This window comes from Macaca nemestrina, chromosome 17 (genome assembly GCF_043159975.1).
Source record: "Macaca nemestrina isolate mMacNem1 chromosome 17, mMacNem.hap1, whole genome shotgun sequence".
Taxonomy (NCBI): Eukaryota; Metazoa; Chordata; class Mammalia; order Primates; family Cercopithecidae; genus Macaca; species Macaca nemestrina.
Window position 1 is genome coordinate 20,923,899 of NC_092141.1, and position 23,092 is coordinate 20,946,990.

The 23,092-nt window shown below is 48.0% G+C and overlaps 1 protein-coding gene across 7 annotated transcripts in view; it reads left to right on the plus strand.

Moving 5' to 3' along the window:
- LOC105493314 (dehydrogenase/reductase 7B) overlaps nt 1-23,092 on the plus strand; it is a 66,167-nt gene that overhangs the window by 33,299 nt on the left and 9,776 nt on the right. For 3 of the 7 annotated variants that reach the window (XM_011760873.2, XM_011760878.3, XM_071082526.1), the window contains exons 2-4: nt 12,763-12,941; nt 18,425-18,534; nt 22,384-22,600. In XM_011760873.2, coding sequence (XP_011759175.1) covers nt 12,763-12,941; nt 18,425-18,534; nt 22,384-22,600 — 506 coding nt within the window. Of the gene's footprint in view, nt 1-1,138; nt 2,523-4,900; nt 5,079-6,391; nt 6,688-7,773; nt 9,421-12,762; nt 12,942-18,424; nt 18,535-22,383; nt 22,601-23,092 lie in introns of those variants that run through there. The other 4 variants (XM_011760876.3, XM_011760877.2, XM_024796415.2 and 1 more) reach the window with 4 other exon arrangements.

Genomic DNA, 23,092 nt, shown 5'->3' on the forward strand with positions numbered 1-23,092 from the left:
ATAAGGATATGAAAAGATGCTCTGCATCATATTTCATAAGGAAAATGCAAATTAAAATGACAGTGAGATACCACCGCACACCAAATAGAGTGGCGAAAATCCAGAACATTGACATCACCAAATGCTAGCAAGGAAGTGGAGCAATAGAAACTCTTACTCATTACTGGTGGGAATGCAAAATGCTACAGCCACTTTGGAAGACAGTTGGTAGTTTCTTACAAAATGAAATGGACTCTTACCATACAACGCAGTAATCACACTCCTTGATATTTACCCAGATAAACTGAAAACTTACATCTGCTCAAAAACCTGCACACAGATGTTTATAGCAGCTTTATTCATAATTGCCGAAACTTCAAAGCCACCAAGATGTCTTTGAATGGATAAACTGTGGTACATCCAGACAACTGAGTATTATTCAGTACTAAAAAAAAAAAAATGAGCTATGAAGCTATGCAAAGACATGGAGGAAACTGAAATGTATATTACTAAGTGAAAGTAGTCAATCTGGAAAGGCCACATACTATGTGGTTCCAACAATATGACATTCTGGAAAAGGCAAAACTGTGGAGATAGTTAAAGGTTCATGGGTTGGGGAGGAGGGAGAGATGAATAGGTGGAGCACAGAGGATTTTTAGGGCAATGAAACTATTCTGTATGGTATTACAGTGATAGATTTATGTCAGTATACATTTGTCCAAACCAAGAGAATGCATAGCACCGAGCGGGCACTAATATAAACTTTGCCCTCTGGGTGACAATGATGTGACAGCATAGGCACATGGGTTATAACAGTGTAACACCGGCGGGGGATGTGGATAATGGAGGAGGCTGTACTTATGTGGACACAGGGGTATATGGGAACTCTGTACTTTCTGCTCAGTTTTGCTGGGAACGTAAAATTCGTCTTAGAAATTTCATTAATTTAAAAAATGGCAGCTATGAGGCAGTAGAACTGTATATTCAAAGAATATACATGGGCCGGGCACAGTGGCTCACACCTGTAATCCCAGCACTTTGGGAGGCCAAGGCGGGTGGATCATGAGGTCAGGAGTTCAAGATCAGCCTGACCAACATGATGAAACCCCGTCTCTACTAAAAATACAAATTTAGCTGGGCGTGGTGGCGTGCACCTGTAATCCCAGCTACTTGGGAGATTGGGGAAGGAGAATCGCTTGAACCCAGGAGGCAGAGGTTGCAGTGAGCTGAGATCGTGCCATTGCACTCCAGCCTGGGCGACAGAGCGAGACTTTGTCTCGGGGGGAAAAAAAAAGAATATACATGAAATTCTGTATCTAAAACTGTCCTTCAAAACTGAAGGTAAAATAAAGACATTCCCATATAAACAAAGACAGATAATTGGTAGATTGCAGATTTGTCCTTCAAGAAATGCTATATTAAAGGAAGTCCTTTAGGCTAAAAGGAAATTACTCCAGACATTATCTTGAATCCCCAGGAAGAAGGCCCTGTGAGAGAAATAAGGAGAGAAAAAAATCTATCTATGAAGAAAAGTGGGAAGTGTAACAGTGGGTGAAATAGATTGATTACTTACTATATGACTCTCCTAAAGAGACACAGCCGTGTCCTCAGGAAATATTTGCTAGGACGCTTGGTAAAAGAAAGTGATAGGGCACCTGCTTAGGCTATTTTTAAGTGAAATCATAGATGTTGGGAGTGGCACAGCCTTCTCAGCTCATGACACTTGCCTTCCCAGTCAGTCCTTCCAGCATGCGCCCTTCCTCCTGTGTGTTTGTTGGCATTAAAAGTCAGTGTACTAAACGTTTTCAGGAGAGTTGTTATAGAAACTTTCAAAACTTCCTTCAGAATAAAGGTCATTTTCTGGTTAAATTTCACAAAAATGTTTTTCACCCAGCTCTAAAAATAACTTGGAATTCAGGGTGAGCCATCATCCTAGATAAATTACAGTAAGGGCACATATGTCTGAGAGAAAGAGAGCGAACAGAGACATAATGATTTATCTAACTCTGTGAGGAAGCCAGGACAACAATTTGTTAGAATTCAAAATATTCTGATTTCAACCATGAGACTACATGAAATTAAGCAACATTTAATGTTTAATCCCTAGTGAATGACATACTTACTTTTGCCCCGGGATGTGATTTGATTGCTGTACTTTGTTTTAGTGATATTTTGCTGAGATAAAGCTGCAGGAATGTTTGCTTTTCTTATGGCAACTGGCGAGTAGTTGAAATGGACTATGAGAACTTTCGTTATTCAGGATTCTACTTAATACTGAGTGTAGGCAAATAAAACAACACATCAGGGCTCTGTTTTTTCTGTAATCTGAGGGTATTGGATTCGATTATTTCCATAATGTAATCTTATTCAACAAACATTTATGAAGTTCTCACCACATAGATGGTGTGGGAGTCAGAATGAAAGGCCAGACCCTCAGAGAACTGCCGTCTAGGGAGGCACGTGGCAGTGAAGGGTAATCATTGTGATGCTTTGTGAGATGCCATGGAGGCTACACTGAAAAGGAAGTGATTAACGCTGTCCAGGTATGGAGGGCAGGGCTGCTGGGTGGCTTGAAAGGTTTCAGGGAGGAGATGGTGCCCAAGCAGGACTTGAAGATTGGATAGAGTTATCAAGGAGGATAGCAGGCAAGAACGAACTTCTAGAGACCCAATTTTTCTTATACTTTCTACTTATCGAAAAGTATTTAGCATTGAGAGTGTTTTCTATAATGAAGGCTCTTAAAATTATTATTTAATATTTCTTGAGCATCCTTGGTACCATTTAAAATACAGGTTTAGGCCAGGCACGGTGACCCACACCTGTAATCTCAGCACTTTGGGAGGCCGAGGTGGGTGGATCACCTGAGGTCAGGACTTCGAGACCAGCCTGGCCAGCATGGAGAAACCCCATCTCTGCTAAAGACACAAAAATTAGCCGGGTGTGGTGGCGGGCGCTTGTAATCCCAGCTACTCAGAAGGCTGAGGCAGGAGAATCGCTTGAACCCGGGAGGCAGAGGTTGCAGTGAACCGAGATCGTGCCACTGCTCTACTGCCTGGGTGACAGAGCAAGATTGTCTCAAAAAAAAAAAACAAACAAAAAAAAACAACTAGGTATAATCTAAATAATCAAGTTAAATTACAAAGAAATGGCTTTGGTACATTGTCAGGACACTAGGAGGACGTTTACTTCTGGAGTTTTTGTCAGTTCTGTGTATTTTACTTTTTGAGTCTTCATGCTGACGACTCTATTTCAGTGAATTGAGTTCACTTTAAAAAGCATATCAGAAAGTAAAACTGCTTTTGTTGTGTTTCTTTTCCTGCTACAAATCTCCCAGTGTCTGCTTGCAGTGAAGTGTTAATAATGCGGTCTCTTCTGTCCCCACTTCATTGCCCCCATGAAGAAAATCCCATGAAATGTTGCAAGGCATTTTAGTGGATGGAAAAGCAATGCAAATGACCAGATTACCTAGGTGCTTAAAATTGCATCAGGTGGCCTCCTTGTAGCCCTTGCCACATGGTAATTAAATGTTTGTTACTGATTGTTCTCCTCACTGCCTTAGTCCACGCACATGGTGGCATCAGGGGCTGGGTCTTGTTGATTCACTGATATCCAAGCTTCACATCCTTAGGGCATGATCACAGCTCACTGCAGCCTCTACTTCTGGGGCTCAGGTGATCCTCCCACCTCATCCTGCCAAGTAGCTAGGACCACAGATGTGCACCACCACGCCCTGCTAATTTTTGTAGTTTTGGTAGAGACAGGGTTTTACCATGTTGCCCAGGCTGGTCTGAAGCTCCTGAGCTCAAATGATCCTCCCGTCTTGGCCTCCTAAAGGGCTGAAATTACAGGCATGAGCCACCGTACCTGCCTGTGCTCAATCGTGAGTGTAGATATTGTCATTTGTTGTGCTTCATTTTGTTTTTTGTTTTTTTGTTTTTTAGACAGGGTCTCATTCTGTCTCCTAGGCTGGAGTGCAGTGGCATCATCATAGCTTACGATAACCTCAAACTCCTGGGCTCAGGCAATCCTCCCACCTCAGCCTCCTGAGTAGCTGGGACTACAGGTGCTTGCCACCACACCTGGCTACTTTTTTCACTTTTTTTATTTTTTTATTTTATTTTATTTTTTTTAATTTTTTTTTTTTTTGAGACGGAGTCTCGCTCTGTCGCCCAGGCTGGAGTGCAGTGGCGCGATCTCGGCTCACTGCAAGCTCCGCCTCCCGGGTTCACGCCATTCTCCTGCCTCAGCCTCCCGAGTAGCTGGGACTACAGGCGCCCACAACCGCGCCCGGCTAATTTTTTGTATTTTTAGTAGAGACGGGGTTTCACCGTGGTCTCGATCTCCTGACCTTGTGATCTGCCCGCCTCGGCCTCCCAAAGTGCTGGGATTACAGGCGTGAGCCACCACGCCTGGCCCTTTTTTCACTTTTTTTATACAGACGGGGTCTCACTGTGTTGCTCAGGCTGGTCTCAAACTCCTGGGCTCAAGCAGTCCTCCTGCCTCAGCCTCCTGAGTAGCTGGGATTACAGGCATGAGCCACTGGGCCGGCCTTGCTTAATTAAGTCTGAAACTGATGCCTGCCTGTATATAGTTCCTCTTAGATACTCTAGTTGACGCTCTAGCATCTCCTTTTAAACTAGATTTCTGACCTCATATTTATGTTGGCATCTTATCTGTCTTATTGCTGTTGTTATATGTAATTTTTAAAGACAATAATCTGATTTAGGAGTCACAAACCAGCAGTGGCCTCGGCCAGGTGCGGTGTTTGGCCAGCATAGCAGTTTGAATTGTTTTCACTTTGAATGAAGTCTTCAGGCAAGGCTTGTACTTCGGACAGCCCACTACTCTGCGTTGTTTTACATTGATTGTTTCTTTCATTATCACAATTATTTAATTTTTGTGTTTCTTTGTGTATTGTCAGTCTCCCATAGGGGCTGCCTCCATGAGGTCAGACAGCTTTTCTCCTTCTTTCATTGCCCTCCACCCCAGCCCTAGACCGGTGCCTGGTACCAGAGGGTACTCGAGAAGTGTAGTTGAGCGGATGAGTGCACGACATCCAGGATCTGAGGTGATCCCCGGTGTGGGTGTGGAGGAATAAGGTTGGTGTTCCTACCAAACATACTCAAACATGACAAGCCCTTAAAGCTGCCAGCTTGGCTGCTATTGCTTGGAACGTTTCTGAAATTCTCTCTGGGGAATTGCCTTTTTTCAGTCAGTTTATGATTCAACAGCACAGTTGTTCAAGATTTTCACATTTACAAAGTGCTTTCCCATGCATTTTCCCATTGGAGCGACCATCCCCATTCTGATGTGAGTGTGCTTAGTTTCAAGTAGTGAATGAATCTGCCTGTGTTGCACAGCAACTATGCAGCACGGTGGTCTTGTCCCCCCTCCCTCGTGCTGACGTGGTGCTTTCTCGTCTTTACCACCACAGTCAGTGCCTTGTCCAGTTTCTGTCAGGGGCGGGTGCGGGGGGCCTGGGCCTCTGGTGTGTTTTCTAGGAAAGAGAGTGACATTATTCCAATGTCTTCCAGCAACACTATATTCACTTTTTTTTTTTTTTTTTTTTTGAGACAGGGTCTCACTCTGTCACCCAGGCTGGAGTGCAATGGCACGATCTCCACCTCCTGCGTTCAAGCCGTCCTCCCACTTCAGCCTCCCAAGTAGCTGGGACTACAGGTGCGTGCCACCACTCCTGGCTAATTTTTAAATTTTTGGTAAAGACGGGGTTTCTCTATGTTGCCCAGGCTGGTCCCAAACTTGTGAGCTCAAGCAATCCACCCACCCTGGCCTCCCAAAGTGGTGAGATTACAGGTGTGAGTGACTGCGCCTGATCTAAATTCACTTTAAAAAGCACATTAAGGCCAGACATGGTGGCTCACGCCTGTAATCCCAGCACTTTGGGAGGCTGAGGTAGGCAGATCACGAGGTTAGGAGTTCGAGACCAGCCTGGCCAACATGGTGAAACCCCGTCTCTACTAAAAATACAAAAATTAGCCAGGTGTGGTGGCATGCACCTGTAGTCCCAGCTGCTTGGGAGGCTGAGGCAGAAGAATCACTTGAACCCAGGAGGTGGAGGTTGCAGTGAGCCAATATCACACCACTGCTTTCCAGCCTGGGCAACAGAGTGAGACTCCGTCTCAAAAAAAAAACAAAAACAAAAACAGAAAAACACATTAAAAAACAAAATTGTGTGTGTCCACGTTCCTAGGTAGCCGTAGTAAGTGCTATAATTGATAAGCAGGGCTTTAGGCCAAAATGAACAGGCAGACTTGGCGCAGGCTCTGCCTCCTGCTCGTTGTCACTGCACTCCTGTGCCATCACATTACAGGGCCCGGGGCTGGGCTTTGGCACCTTTCCCCGCCCCCCCCCACCCGACATGGGATTGCTGGGAAGCATGTGCTCGGCGTCTTACTGGAGAGCAGAGCTCACTTCAATGTGGCTGCTCTTCCCAGGATTGAACACTCAGGAGCCTGGTCTGAAATCTTCCTTCTGGTTTTATTTTTACTAAAGCCAGCCTGTACTCTTTTAAACCAAGGGGCTGAAGGCTGGCTTCTGAAAATACACCCCACGGGCCACTCTGCCGTGGCTTGTTCAGGCATTCCAGGGAGGGCTTGCTGACCTGAAGGTGTCCTCTGGCCCAGGTCAAAAGACCAGAGAAGACACTGGCGCTAGGACCCGCCACTGGCAAAGTAGCTGCCATCTGAGGTAGGATATTGTTCTTTTTTTTTTTCTCCAGTCGAAGGCACCCTTAACGTGGCTTCTCAGACATTTGAGACCAAAAAAAAAAAAAGTAGTTTGACCCTGCCTTTACTTTCTGAAAATGACAGAAGCTTTCAGATATATTTCAAGATATGGGTCATAAGCCCGACCCATAGTTTATGTCACCTTAAATAGAGCAGCTGATTAGAACTGGCCATTGGTTATAAAATAAAAGAGCAGGTGCAGGTTTGTGGGAGCAGGATCCTAACTGCTTTAGCGGTACTAAGCCAATCCTTGCCGTGTGATTTCAGTGTTTTGCCTTCCAATTGGAACTCCTCTCTGCCCTTTAGCCCAATTTTCTTGTGTGTAACATGGCAAATTATTTCATGGCTAATCCTTCTTACAGACCTGAAATTGTTCTTTTTGAAAAATCTTTGGTGGGTTTTGAGATCCCCTCCTTTGATTCTCAGATGTGGCTGTTAGTAGTTTAATTTCTACGTGTGGTTTCTGAGTAGATTCCAACAACCTATTTTTATTAACAGTTCTTTAAAAAAAAAAATGCTTGAGAGAAAGGAATCTGAGGAACGGATTCCGTCTGTGAAATGCAATGGAGAATTTTGGCCAAAGTAGAAGGAATGGAATGGATGACATAAAGGGTGACATTTGTGCTCAGAGTTGATTTCCTGGTGATAGTCTCATGTCTAATTTGAGGTTCCAGAAGCCCTTAAAGGGTGGATGAGCTGCATGCACGGATATGAGGGAGTTAGAACAGTGGTGGGTTCAGCAGAAAGTAAAGGAGCAGCAGAATCACAGGGAGAAACACCGAACTCTGGCTACCAGGGCCCAAGGAACACTCACCCTTAGAGGGACTTTGCTACCTTTGCACTCTTTTTTTTTTTTTTTTTTTTTGAGACGGAGTCTCACTCTGTTGCCCAGCCTGGAGTGCAGTGGTGCGATCACGGCTCACTGCAAGCTCCGCCTCCCGGGTTCACGCCATTCTCCTGCCTCAGCCTCCCGAGTAGCTGGGACTACAGGCGCCCGCCACCACGCCCGGCTAATTTTTTGTATTTTTAATAGAGACGAGGTTTCACCGTGTTTGCCAGGATGGTCTCGATCTCCTGACCTCGTGATCTGCCTGCCTCGGCCTTCCAAAGTGCTGGGATTACAGGCGTGAGCCACCACGCCCGGCCCTTTTGCACTCTTTTAACCTGGGTCTAGAGCTCATGGATCTGGCAAGGGATGAAAATACAAGCAGACAGCATTAATATGTGAGCCCCTGAGCTCTCTCCCTTCCTCACGCCAGTTCGTGAGTCTCATCATCAGTGCGAGACCATGCTTCAGGTCTCTTGCCCAAGGACTAAGAGTGTGACTGTGAGTGTGCACATTCCATGTGTAGGTGGTGCCCTCTGATTCCAGATGCCGTGTGCACTATGGTTTCTGTTTGAGGGGCTCTCACCTTCTTTTTCTGGCCTCACTCTCTCTCCCCATGTCTCTGTCCTGCTTTCCGCCATGGCTCACAGTGGTGCGGGACAGACTCTGCCCCTTCTTTCTACAAGCTGATCTCCAAATGCTGAAAATCGTGAGCCAGATATTGTTTCCCAGTCCCTTTTTATACCATCAGTCTTGCCTTCTGAGTCCATGATCCGACTATCTATCTGAAACTAGCAGTTAATAAGGATTTTGGTATAAAATGCATGATTGATAAATATATTAAAGTTTGTACATATATATAAATCCTTCTTGTATGCCATTTTCAAAGAAAACAGGCCTCCCTTTGACCTTGTTTTATGTAGATGTACTTCCTAATCTGGAAATGTGGCCAGCTAGAACACTGTTCCTTTCTTCCACCGTGAAGCTGTCCTTTTAGCTGGTAGCAAGGCCTAGACACCACGGCAAGGTGGTGGGGCTTTCCGTGGCTAGCTCTCCTGGCCATCCCACTTCCAAAGACAAGCTAGGAAAGTGTTGGCGCAGCTGTCTCTAAGAGCCCAAGCAGGCCCAGCCGTGTGGCCACATGCCCCACAGAGTGGAAGAACAGTTAGGAGGGCTTTCAGAATTTGAAGAACTCTGGAAGGAGTCAGGATTATCAATATGAACAACTTCATCCAGTCAGGAAAGTTATGCTGGAATTGAAGCTGATTCTCAGATAAACGGCTCGCTCTGGGGTATCTTTTCCCACCATGGTCATTCTTTGTTAGCAGGGGAGAGTTGGCACTGGATTTTGTTTTTTGTTTGTTTTTGAGACAGGGACTCACTGTGTCACCCAGACTGGAGTGCAGTGGTGCAATCTTGGATCACTGCAGCCTCAACCTCCTAGGCTCAAGGAATCCTCCCACCTCAGCCTCCCAAGAAGCTGGGACTACAGACGTGTACTGCCATACCTGGTTAGTTCTTGTATGTTTTGCAGAGATGGGATTTCACCATGTTGCCCAGGCTGGTCTTGAATTCCCGGGCTCAAGCGATCCCCCTACCTCAGCCTCCCAAAGTGCTGGAATTACAGGCGTGAGGCACTGCGTTTGGCCTTGGCACTGGCTTTTAATTTACTTTGCATTCTGATTCAATAGCAACCTACCAGACTGAATGCAGACATGCACTCTCCCCACAGAAAGCGGCCCGGGCCAAGGATGGATCCCATTCACCCGGCGCCATGTTTGCCTCAGGCAAAGTGGTCCCAGGGCCAGGAGACCAAGGCTGGCCTATGATGTGTCAGGTGCTCAAGGAATCCCAGAAGTGTACAAGACGGTGTGTAGTTTTCTCTTTTTTTCATGTCATAGATTGCCGGCTTGAGTTTTAATTAGGTTGCATGAAAGTACAATTTGTTGGGAGCTTTAATCATCTTCCACTGGGGAGCCTTGCTGGGCTGGCTTATTTTCATCCTACTCCTCCCTGGGTGTGAAAACGGGGTTGAGGGACATTTTGGTACCTGTCTGCTCTCTCCTGCTTTGCTGGCCTTGATAACCACATTTTCTAACACAAAACTTGGGACACGAGAGCCTGACTTCTGACTTCTGCCAATGTTGTGGATGGAGCTTTTTCCTATTGGTTAATTTGATTAAACTGAAGGGTTGATGAAGATATAGAAGTTAAACAACATTGGACACTTAATACATTTAATGAGCTTCCTTTAATGAGCCAGGGGTCCCTTCAGACAGCCTTGGGAGCCTGATTGCTGGGAGGGGAGGTCCTGGTCCAGGAACTTTGAGGTCGTCGTGATCATGATGATGCTGGTGGCAGCTGTGTTCCCTCTGTGCACACAGATGAATTCATCCAACATCGTAATAAACCCAGGAGGGAGGTCCTCTCATAACTTCAGCTCAGAGGCGAGGACACTGAGGCCCAGGGCAGTGAGGCCTCTTTGCCAGGCTGCCAAGTGACTGGGCCAGGGTGTCACCCAAGCCAGGCTGGCTTGAGGGTTCATCCTCATGACCCCTGCACTGCCACTGTTGTGCTGCAGTTAGTGTTTTTCAGGTGGCCTCTGGGTTTTGGGAAGCGACAGACTGCATACTTGGCTCTTGACCCCCATGACCTCAGTGGCGTTCTGCCTCAGCCCCAGGTCGTCGGTTTGAAATGGGGCGGAAGTCATAGGCTTTGGCCTCCAGGGGCCATGGCGGAGTGTTCAGAGGGATTTCCACCCAACACGCCTAGTGGGGCTCCGGGTCCCAGCCCCAGAGGCTGAGGCCTACTATCCTTCCCTGAGCTGAGGCCCCTACCCCTTTTGTACCTCAAGCTCATCCTGGGCAGTGGCTGGGCCCTGGGCCATTCTGGACGAGGCAGGGTGGTCCTACCCTGAGACCTACCTGGTACAAAGACCTGTGATTGCAGTGGTTTTGAGACGGAGTCTCACTCTGTCGCCCGGGCTGGAGTACAGTGGCCGGATCTCAGCTCACTGCAAGCTCCGCCTCCCGGGTTTACGTCATTCTCCTGCCTCAGCCTCCCGAGTAGCTGGGACTATAGGCGCCCGCCACCTCGCCCGGCTAGTTTTTTGTATTTTTTTAGTAGAGACGGGGTTTCACTGTGTTAGCCAGGATGGTCTCGATCTCCTGGCCTCGTGATCCGCCCGTCTCGGCCTCCCAAAGTGCTGGGATTACAGGCTTGAGCCACCGTGCCCGGCCAATATATGCAAGTTTTAAGCTATCCTTACCTCGAGCCTTCTCTTGCCTTTTGTCAATTGCTATAATTTTCTGATAAAGCTGTATCAACAAACTGGCAACCATTCCTGCCTCCCACTGTCTATCCCTCCTTCCCCTGGGAAACCCTCTCACATTCCCTGTTTTCAGGATCTTGGTCCTGTGCAGGACTTCAGACAGCACCCACAGAACCCTGCAGTGGCACAGGCCTCGGTGCCTACCCTACACCTTTCCTGAGCACTTCTCAGATTCCAGACAAAGGGTCCTTGGGACCCAGCATAGCCTGCAGGCAAGAACACCTGGCCAGAGCTTCCTCTTGGGGCAGGGATGCTACCAGTAGTGCCTGGGTGAAGAGCTTGGTGTTTTAGATGCCACTTTAATCCCCAGTTCATCCAGCGGAGGCTTGGCATAGTGTAGGGCAAGAGGGAGCTTTGTCCACACAGCAGATACTAGCTGAGGTGTTTTCAGAAGTGGATTGAGTGGCGGTTGGTGGGAAACTGTCATTTTTACAGTCCGAGAATGGGGCTGTTTTTTACGGTGGTTAAGAATTCAGGCATATCTGGAAAAGCAGGTGAAAAAGTAAATGCTAAACTAGTTGACTTGACAGTTCCAGTTGCGGTAGAATCCTCTTGTAGGGGGCGGTTTAGTATAGATCAGGGCAGCCACCCTGAACATGAACTTCAGGATCAAAGCGACTGGGTGCATAGATGGATGCGTGTTGGGAGTCCACAGTGTTCCTAGCCTCACTCTGGCATCCAGAGTTGATGTCCTCTTAGGAAAGGAAGCAGAATTTTTTTTTTTTTTTTTTTTTTTTTTTTAATGTGTGGGCTTGAGATGGGATATTAAGTAGGTGAGTGAGGGTTTTACATCATTGCTCCAAGCTGATGAATAATTTAGAGCTGCAGGCTGGTTTGCCAGAACTCTCTTCTTGGATTCCAGCCTCTTCCTTCCTCAGAAGGATGCTGTGCTTGTAAACCACAGCCCTGGAGGTGGACTGTCGGGGGCCTTTTGTCTCACAGACGCTGGCTCGCTCATCCAGTGGCCTTCCAGGGCATGGCTTCCCAGTGACAGCACATGGTGCTCACCACGGTCCTCACCAGCTCCTCCTCGGCCTTCCTTTAACCCTGTGTCCCCCTCTTATCTCCTGCTTTGGGCACAGGGGGACAAGTGAATGTGGAAGAATGGGGGAGGTTCAGGGGAAATAAGGGCAGGTGGGGAAAAACACACATTTCCCAAGAATCAACTGCACACTGTTGCACAGACACTCGCACAGCCTGCGGATTTCACGGCTCACTGGGGAATGCTGGGCAGGAACATGCCACAGGCACAGCAGGGCAACACGCTCACCAGCCGGAGCCCACGCTGGTGCCTGGGGCAGGGCCCTGCACTGAATCCCCTTTGGGTGTCTGCGAGGCCTGTGGTCAGAAGTCCATCTGTGGCCCTCCCTGTAACAATCTAGGGGCTGCTCCACCCAGAAACGTCCATCCTCTGAGTGTCTGCTCTGAAGAGGATAAGAATTGGTACGATTTCCTTTTTCCTTTCCTCAAAAAAACCCCTATCTAGTTTCACAAGTATTCAGGGAGTGAAAATGAAAACAGGCGTTACTTGAGGTAAGGCCAACACAGGTTTCCGAAGGAGAGGCAGGTGAGTACCGACACGCCACCTCTTCCTGTAACACTGTGGGTGACTACATCCTAGGCTGAATGGCATTCTCCGCTTGTTCCCTGAGGGGCAGCATGAGGCCTGTGGCTTTTCTGTCCGCTCATGTCAGTACTGAGTAAGAGGGAGAAAGTTCTACAATGCTCAACAGTCAGCCGAGGGTGCAGGGCCTGGGTCAGTACTTCCTGGGGTCCACAGAGGGAGATCTAGGATTCATATCAGATGAGAGGAAGAGCCTAGGAAAGTCCCCTGAGCTCTGCTACTTTGTCACTGGTGTGTTTGGTTTTGGTTCTCCCAGGAAGAATCCGCCAAAGGCGAGGGCCATGGACTTCATCACCTCCACAGCCATCCTGCCCCTGCTGTTCGGCTGCCTGGGCGTCTTCGGCCTCTTCCGGCTGCTGCAGTGGGTGCGCGGGAAGGCCTACCTGCGGCATGCCGTGGTGGTGATCACAGGCGCCACCTCAGGGCTGGGCAAAGGTGGGTGCTGGAGGCAGTGCTGCCAGGGGGTGGGGGGAAGTCAGCCAGCGATGGGGAGCGGCCCAGCTGCACAGGGACCACCAGCGCAAATGCCCAGAGCGGCAGCAGAAGTCCAGATGAGGGAAGTGGGCTGGATGGCACTGTCCTTGGTCCAAGTGGGAAAAGCAGGAGCCAAGGCACAGTGAGAAATGACTCAGCGTCAGCGTGGGAGGCAAGCGCGAGAGAAGCAGCCTGGCCCCGGGGGTGGGGTGGGGTGGGGTGGGGTGGGGTGGGGTGGGGTGGGATGGGATGGGATGGGATGCCTGCCCCTCACAGGGCAGCCCTGCTCAGCCCCAGCTGCTTGCTGAGGTAGGAATTTTATGTGAAATCTCCCAATTTCCAAATACGGACAGCTAACTTAAAATGTGTTTTTACCTCTATGAGGACCAAATGAAACACGTCCTTTCCTAGATTCAGCCGGGACCTCCGGTTCACAGCTTTGGTGCACGCTTTCTCTGGGCCTTGCCTTCCCAGGCCAGGCCCCCAGCTGTCCCCTCAGCATGGTCTCGGCAAGGTCAAAGACAGGATAAATGGTGCCTCAGCTGTTCCAGGGTCTCCAGTCTAGGTCCATTCCAACCCAGTGAGCACCATGAGCTTCTAAGTCTCAGGAATGGTGTACCAGGACCCTGGCCTGGAGTGCCAAAACCTGGGTTCCCCCTTCTCCCATTTCTGGAAGCCTCTGAGTTGCAGGGCTCCGTTGTTTTCTTGCCACACATGTATATTGACTTAGCATGTTGCACATGCACACACCATACCGTCTACCATCCACGCTCACGCTGAGTTCCATGGAAGAAGGCTGAGGAGTTCCCTGAATTGTGGTGACCCACCCGCTGCTATGTCTTCTGGTTGGTGATAGCTCAGCTGGAGCTGATGGAGCGCCTGCTAAGTGGGAGGCTCTGGGTGAGGTTCTAGAACAAACAGATGAAAGACAGGGTCCCTTCCTTGAAGGAGGTCACAGTTGACTGCTGTAAGGAGAAAGGCAAGGACTTATCTGACTGTATTGCCATTGCAGTAACATATGCTCCCAAACCAGCCCAGTGGCGACAAGGCACGTGTATATGTGCTGGCTTGTGCTAAGCATTTTTACATGCATTATCTTACTGACTTCTCACAGCTAAGATTCAGAGAAAGAATGACTAGGACTTCCAGCCAGAAAGTACAAAACCAAGAGTCAAACCCACATCTCTGTCTCTAGAACTCAAGTCTCAAAGCTGCAGCAGGGGAGATGGCCGGGTAAAAGGAATAGGTGGGCTGGTAGACAGAACATTCCAGACAGGCCCAGAGGTGGGAGAAGCACGGTCCCGCAGGGACTTATAAACAGTTGGGTGTTGCATGAACACAGAGAAGCGGATGGGTCTTTGTGGTGGAAGTGGCTTGCAGTTGGCCAGGGGTGGCCTGGGAAGGCTTTAGGGAGTATGGATTCATTTATGCACCACCGTGGATGTTAGGTGAGGTCTCCAGGGGTAAATACCGTGTCTGTCATTGGATAGCCAGACCTTTGCAGGGACAGCTGTCTGCAGGCCCTTTGCCATCGTCAGTCCTCTGACCTTACTCAGTTGCTATATATAGGGTGGTCAGCAGCCACTTCTCTTGAGCTCAAAGAGAAGCATTTTGTGAAAGTCCTTGAAGAGCATTTGAGGGCTGGCAGAGGTGGAGCTCTGGGTCGCAGGTGCTCCCATCCGTGGATGTTTGAGAAACAAGCTGTCCTCTTCCGTCTGCATCTCCTCTCCTGACACCAAGACTATGAAGGGAACAGAAAATGTCACGGAGGTCACCAGACCTGTCTGTGTATCATAAGATGTCAGGCCCTTCCTGGATTCCAGTCACTGCTTGTATTCTGCCCCATTTTACTTTTTGGGAACAGGAGTTCCTCCATCCAGATAAAGTAGAGCAGATTCTTAACCGGCCATGTCAAGTACAGCCACTGTTGATGCCACCAAGGACGTGCTGCTATTGCCTTGCTTCTGTGAGGAGGCAGAGCTATGTTGTCCTCAGTGGCTCTGCCTGCTGTGTCAGCCACTCGGAAGGTTTGGAGTTATGCAATGAGTCTTCGGTTTTTCGTATTTCTCCTATCTTGTCTCTTGTTTTGTGTATTTAAGCCTCTTGAGCTTGTCCTTGTAGAATAGTGTGGGACCACTGACTAAAGGAACAGAACATTCTGGATATCTGCTTCCTCCAGCTTTAGCCACAGGGCCGTGCACAGCTCTTTTGATTTCCAGCTAGGCGTGCCAGCGGCACTGGATAGTCATCTGCAGCCCTTCACGTATGTACCTTGGAGCTGTTTTCCTTGGACCCTCCAACCTTCCAGTATTAGCTTTTCAATAAATGAAAATGGAATCCTTCCAATCTGTTGTTTTCATTTCTGTCACTCCCTACACAAACTTTCATTTCCTCTCTTTTTAGCTTTGCTCGGAAGCAAAACTCAAACAGAATTGAGGCAGTCAATTCCCCAAAGCAGTTTAGACTCCAGCGGGACTCCCACCTTTGCAGGGTTCTGTGTCTGCACCCTTTGGTGGCACCTCACAAATGTCCTATGTATTGGTCAGGACAAGACCAAATGGGGTGAGGCAGCCAGCAGGACCCAAGGTTCCTAGCCTTTGGGAATGATTTCTAAACCGGATGAACAGTTCTAGCCTCAGGAATGCTGGCATCTGGCTTGGAGTGCAGCCACCACCCGCCTCATTCCTGTAGGGGCTTTGCTGCTCTGCTGAGAAGAGGACCAGGGCAGGCAGGCTTGGGGCGCTGGGACCAGGCCTCACTACCCACGGTGGGTGCTTTCTCTGGGCTTCCACCCTTTGTCGGGATGAGCCAAGGAACACACCAACCTCATCTCCTTCAAAGAAGATGGTGTGTCTAGATTGAGTCTACTTAACACCTCTTTCCCAAAGACTGTCGGATGTGTGGAGAGGCGCCCGTGGGGTGAGCAAATGCTGTGTAGGGAGCTGAACAAGAAGCTGTGGAGCACAGGGAGGCTTCACACCATGAGACAGACATCAGGGAGCCTTCCCTCAGGCCTCTCAGGACCCCTGGTCCTGAAGGATGCTGGAGTTTCTTCTCCTCCCCTGTTTGGAACACATCTAGCTTTAAGGAAATTGGACACTTCTCTAAGGGCAGGCCTGTTCAGACCAGTACACACCGCCTGCCCCTCTGACCTTTCCTTTCCAGATGAGGAGGTGGCAGCCCTGATCCTCCAAGCCTGCAGCATTGGCCCCTCACCACATGGCTCCTAGAGATGGAACTAGCCTGCAAAGGCCATTCCCTTCCATGAACCAGGAGCTAGGGCGCCACCTAATCACCTGGGCCTCTTAAGATTCCATCTAGAACCAAGTCAGTGGCTCACTGGTGTCAGGTCAGGGTCAGCCAGGGGCCAAGGTGTCCTGTGCAGATCTGCTGGTGAGCACTTCAGGGAGACGCCTCAGGTGAGGACAGGAGTTCGAGGCTGCGGTAAACTATCATTGTGCCACTGCACTCCAGCCGGAGCAACAGAGTAAGACCCTGTCTCTAAAAAAAAAATTTTTTTTTTAATAAATAGAAATACAAAAATGACAATTGACACTGCAGGTGCTGTTTATCTAACACTGTGGTAAGAGATTCCTGCCTTAACTCATTTCAGTCTCACAGTCACACCCCCAGGGGCTGAATGAGTTAAGGCAGGTAATCTCTTACTACTGTGCTTGATAGATAAAAAGCGTCCTAAATAAGAGGAAAGTCAGAAACAAACAAGTTCTAACCGGAGTTGGAAGTCTAGCTCAAGTCCATTCTCTTGGCTGCTGGGCTGTCCTGCTTTTCATAAGCTGTATGGACGTTTTCGGGGCACTGAACATTTATTTATTTATTTATTTATTTATTTTATTTTATTTTTTTTTTTTTGAGACGGAGTCTCGCTCTGTCACCCAGGCTGGAGTGCAGTGGCTGGATCTCAGCTCACCGCAAGCTCCGCCTCCCGGGTTTACGCCATTCTCCTGCCTCAGCCTCCCGAGTAGCTGGGACTACAGGCGCCTGCCACCTCGCCCGGCTAAGTTTTTTGTATTTTTAGTAGAGACGGGGTTTCACCGTGTTAGCCAGGATGGTCTCGATCTCCTGACCTCGTGATCCGCCCGTCTCGGCCTCCCAAAGTGCTGGGATTACAGGCTTGAGCCACCGCGCCCGGCCTGAACATTTATATAGGATATGTTGCAGGGGAGGGTAAGCAAGAAGCAACACCACCACCCTCTCTGCCTCCCCTCCTGCCATCACTCCGTTTCCTTTCTGACTCCCCACAGACTAGTCCCCCATCCCCAGTTCTGGTGGTTTACCCTCCTGTGTCCAGGGGATTTTTTTGTCAGGCTCTCCTGCTTAGCCACAGGAGAATTACCTGTGATTACCCCCACTCAGGGCTGATCATGGCCTTCCCTGGGATTTGATCGGAGCTGGAAAGAGACAAGACAAAACCGTGCATGTGAGCTCTGGGGCCTGCCCACGTGTGAGAGCACCCGGGCAGCCAGCACTTGGGTCCTTCCTAGGTTTTGGCCATCCGGCTCTCCTCTCCATTCTTGAACTTCCCCACAATCCCTCTGGCAAATTCTCTTTTTGCTTTGCCCCAGTGTGAGTTTAGTTTCTGTTTCTTGCCACCAAAAGGATATAGACCACGTGTCTGGCTAGCTTTGGACTGTCCCTGCTGTGGTCTTAGTTGAAGTCCTCACAGGTTGTCCCCTGAAATAGTGCAGCGGGCTTGGTAGAGTCTGCTTTCCTCCAGTGTCCCCACTCCCTCCCGCCCAGCAGGACTGAGCCTTTTCAAAGGCAGGCATCCTTAATAGTCCTGCGTGTGGCAGGTACTTGCGTGCACTGCCTTGACCCCTCCCCAGCCAGTGAGGCTATTAGACCCTCCACCTTCTGTCCCAGCTCCATCTGCCTGTGGCCCCTCAAGGCAGTCTGCTCCTTCTGCCTCAAGCACTCCCTCGGAAACAGCCCATCAGACCTGGGAAGGGCCTCGGTCCTCTGCCCCAGCTTTTCTACAGGACTGTGTGAGTAGTTCCAGGAGAGCTGTGCCTGGGTAGTGCCACCACACAGCCTTGGCAGGGCACAGCACCATAATAGCTGGCCCTGACTGTCCTTGTCAATCAGGACAAGCCTCTGCCTAAGTGACCTTGCTGAGCTCCCTCAGCTGTGAAGATAGGTGATGCTCACAGCTGATCCAGGTGAACAGGAGTATCATGGGGCGTTCTGAGCATGATACTTAACACATCTGTCCACCTCGGCCTGCCTTTCTTTTTGCCCGGTGGATGTCTGTAGCACTGGGTGTGAGCCCTGCACTGGACCCTAGCTCCCAGCTCCATGCTGGGCCACAAGCAGGGGCCAACACAGACATGTCAAGGGTGTGAAGCAGCAAACAGCAACACTGGGTGAATTTACACTGAACGGCGCTGGGGAAGAATGGCTGTCAGGGCTCTTTTCTCTTCCCTTAGAATGTGCAAAAGTCTTCTACGCTGCTGGTGCTAAGCTGGTGCTCTGTGGCCGGAATGGTGGGGCCCTCGAAGAGCTCATCAGAGAACTCACCGCTTCTCATGCCACCAAGGTGAGCCACGGGCATGCTTTCCATGGGGAAGGAGTGCAGGCCCTCTTCTGTAGGCACTGAGGAGATAGAGGTCCACTCCTGGACTGCTGAGTTACAGGACATCCATGTGTCACACTGTCCCAGGGAAGGCAGCAGGTCTCCATAGCGAATCGGGCCCGCTGCATGGGGAGGGAGAACTGTCTGGTGGTTTACATCCCGATGCCCCTACTGGCTAGAGAAAGATCTCTTTTCTCCCTTCCCTTTCACCTGGCTAAGCTCTACTCATTGGGTGGGAGTAGGAGATGGTGATAACTTTAAAAGGTTTTTTTGGAGACAGAGTCTCGCTCTGTCACCCAGGCTGGAGTACAATGTCCCAATCTCAGCTCACTGCAATCTCCGCCCCTGGGTTCAAGTGATTCTCCTGCCTCAGCCTCCCAAATAGCTGGGACTACAGGCATGCACCATCACACCCAGCTCATTTTTGTGTTTTTAGTAGAGATGGGGTTTCACCATGTTGGCCAGGATGGTCTCAATCTCTTGACCTCATAATCCGCCTGCCTCACCCTCCCACAGTGCTGAGATTGCAGGCATGAGCCACCGTGCCCAGCCAACTTTTATAGTTTTAAATCTTACATTTAGGTGACTGATCCATTTGAGTTAATTTTTATAAATGGTATTAGGTAAGAGTCCAGTTTCATTCTTTTGCATGTGGTTATCTCCTTTTTCCAGCACCATTTGTTGAAGACCGTCTTTCCTCATTGAATGGGCATCCTTACAAAAATCAATTGATTATACATTTGAAGTGTATATTTCTCGGTTCCTTGTTCTATTCAGTCAGTCTATATGTCTGTCTTATGTCATACCATACGGGTTTGTCTCCCCCTTAGGGGGAGGGATGGAGCATGAGGGTAGGAAGGGGGAGGCAAGGGGGAGGAGGAGGGGAAGGACCCATACTGTTTTAATTGCTGTAGCTTTGTACAGCTTTTGGAGTGAGGAAGTGTGAGTCCTCCAGCTGTCCTTTTTCAGGAGTGTTTTGGCTATTCAGGGCCCATTGTCATCCCATATGAATTTTAGGATTTTTTTTTTCTATTTCTGCAAAAACTGCCAGTGGGATTTTGACAGGAATAACATCGAGTCTATTGATCACTTTGGGTAGTACTCTCACATTAACAACACGGTCTTCCAATCCATGAATGTAGGATGTCTTTCTGTGAACTTATGTCTTCTTTAATTTCTGTCAGCAGTGTTTTACGGTCTTCAGTGTACAGTCTTTCACCTCCTTAGATTATTGCCAAGTGTTTATCTTAGTCTGTTTTATGTTGCTGTAACAATAGCAGAGGCTGGGTGATTTTTATTTTTATTTTATTATTATTTTTAGAGACATAGTCTTGCTCTGTCATCTAGGCTAGAGTTCACGAGTGCAATCATGGCTCACTGCAGCCTGAAAATCCCAGACTCAAGCAATCCTCTGCCTCAGCCTCCTGAGTAGCTGGGACTACAGGCACACGCCACTGTACAGGGTTAATTTTTTCATTTTTTGTAGGGACAGGGTCCTGCTATGTTACCCAGGCTGGTCTCGAACTCCAGGCCTCAACTGATCTGCCCACTTTGCCCTCCCAAAGTGCCAGGATTATAGGCGTGAGCCACTGCGCCTAACCAGACTGAGTAATTTTTAAAGAAATCTAGTTTTCAAAGTCTGGAGACAGAGAAATCCAAGTTTGAGGAGCCGGCATCTGGCAAGGGTCTGGTGTCTGGCAGGGGCCTTCTTGCCACGTCATAACATGTAGGAAGGCATCACGTGGGCGAGAAAGAGGGAAAAGGGCTGAATTTATCCTTTGAGAAGGAAGCTCCCACAATAACAGCATTAATCCATTCATGAAGTTCCCAGCTCTCAACACTGTTGCATTGGGGATTAAGTTTCTAACACACGGGTTTTGGGAGACACATTCAAACCATAGCATATTTAATTTTCTAAACTGCTATTATAAATAGAATTGCTTTCCTGATTCCCTTTTCAGATTATTCATTGTTTGTATATAGAAACACAGCTGATTTTTGGATGTTGCTCTTGTACCTTGCCACTTTGCTCGATTTGTTAATTAACTCTTACTAGCTTTTTGTGGATGTATTGGAATTTCCTGTATATAGAATCATGCCATCTGCAAACAGAGATAGTTTTACTTTTTCCTTTCCAAATTGGGTCATTTTTTCTTGTCTAATTGTTCTGGTTAGCACTTCCAGTACGGTGTTGAGTAGCCGTTGCGAAAGCAGGCATCCTATCTTGTTCCTGATCTTAGAGGAAGGCTTTCCATTTTTTTCCACTGAGTATGTTATCCGTGGGTTTTTCACAAACACCCTGTGCTGTGTTGAGGAATTTCTGGTCTATTCCTAGTTTATTGAGTATGTTTACCATGAAAGGGTGTTAAATTTTGTCAGATCTCTTCTCTGCATCAATTGAGATGATCAAGTGGGTTTTTTTTTCTTCATTCTATTAATGTGGTATAACGTTCAATTTTCTTTTTTTTCTTTCTTTTTTTGAGAAGGAGTTTTGGCTCTTATTACCCAGGCTGGAGTGCAGTGGCATGATCTCAGCTCACCACAACCTCCGCCTCCCAGGTTCAAGTGATTCTCCTGCCTCAGCCTCCCGAGTAGCTGGGAGTGCAGGCATATGCCTCCATGCCCAGCTAATTTTGTATTTTTAGTAGAGACGGGGTTTCTCCATGTTGGTCAGGCTGGTCTCGAACTCCTGACCTTAGGTGATCCACCCGCCTCAGCCTCCCAAAGTGCTAGGATTATAGGCATGAGCCACCGCCCCCGGCCAGTTTTCTTTTTTTTAATTTAAAGAGACAGGGTCTTGCCATGTTGCCCAGGCTGGCCTCGAACTCCTGGGCTCAAGTGAGCCTCCCTCCTCAGCCACCCAAAGTGCTGGGGATTACAGGCATGAGCCACTGTACCTGGCCATGATTGATTTTCCTATGTTGAACCAATCTTGCTTGTATTCCTAGGATAAATCCCACTTGGTCGTGGTGAATAATCCTTTTAATATGCTGTTAAATTCAATTTGCTGGTATTTTGTTGAAGATTTTTGCATCTATATTCATAAGAGATATTGCTCTATAATTTTCTTGTGATGTCTTTAATCTGGCTTTAGTATCAAAGTAATGTTGGCCTCAGACTGAATTAGGAAGTGTTTTCTCCTGTTCAGTTTTCTAGAAGAGTACGAGAAGAACTGGTGTTAATTCTCCTTTAAATGTTTGGCAGAATTCACCAGTGAAGCCATCCGGTCCAGGACTTTTCTTTGTTGGGAGGTTTTGATTGCTGATCCAATCTCTTTATCTGTTATAAGTCTCCTGAAATTTTTTTATTTCTTTTTGAGTCAGTTTAGGTTATTTGTGTTTTTTAAGGAATTTATCCATTTATTCTAGTTTTTCTAACTTGTTGGCAAATAATTGTTCATAATATTCTTTTATACCATTTTTCATAATCTTTATAATGTTTTTTATCATGTGTTATCATTTCTGTAAAGTTGGTGGTCCCACTTTCATTTCTGATTTTAGTTATTTGTGTCTTCTGATTTTTCCTTGTCAGTCTCGTTAATGCTTTCTCAACTTCGTTGATCTTTTGAAAGAACCAACTTTTGGTTTCATTGATTTTTATTGTTTTTCTGTATTCTGTTTGTTTGTCTCTGTTCTAATCTTTACTATAATATTTCCTTCCTCTGCTGGTTTTGGGTTTAGTTTGCTATTCTTTTTCTACTTCCTTAAAGTATAAAGTTATGTTATTGTTTTGAGCCTAAGTGATCTGTGGGACACATAGCTCGGATGGCCTGCCACTCAGAAAGTGAATTTGGTGTCTGTTGTATTTGACCAGGTGCAGACACACAAGCCTTACTTGGTGACCTTCGACCTCACAGACCCTGGGGCCGTAGTTGCAGCAGCAGCTGAGATCCTGCAGTGCTTTGGCTATGTGGACATACTTGTCAACAATGCTGGGATCAGCTACCGTGGTACCATCATGGACACCACAGTGGATGTGGACAAGAGGGTCATGGAGACAAACTACTTTGGCCCAGTTGCTCTAACAAAAGGTAACAGTCTTGAGAAAAGAGCAGTGATAAGTGATATGTTGGCATTCTTTTTACTTCACTCGGATCCTTTCCAGCTAAACGTTCCCTATCTCCATCCTCTCTATTGCCCTGGAGTGGGTGTTAGGTGTTATTGTCACAGTTTGAGTATTTTGCTTTATAGCTTCCAATCAAGATGTTCTCTTTAGTGATGGCCACATTTGTGCAGCATTACCTACATGTCTTTTTCATGGTGTCTGCAAACCCCTACAGGGTGGGGATATTTTTATGTCCCACCACGGATTTCAGTCCAGGGGAGAGGCTCCAGCAGGAAAAGGGAACTGAGCTAACCATTTGCAGTGACCTCCGTCCCTGTTTCCTTGCCTCTCTCCTCTCTCCTGCCCGCCTGCTGGCACTCTGCTGAGCATAGGAGACTAGGAGTTCCAACATAGTCCTCCACCCTAAGGGTTTTTCACCGTTCTCCCTTACTCTGACTAAATATCAAAAGCACAGTCG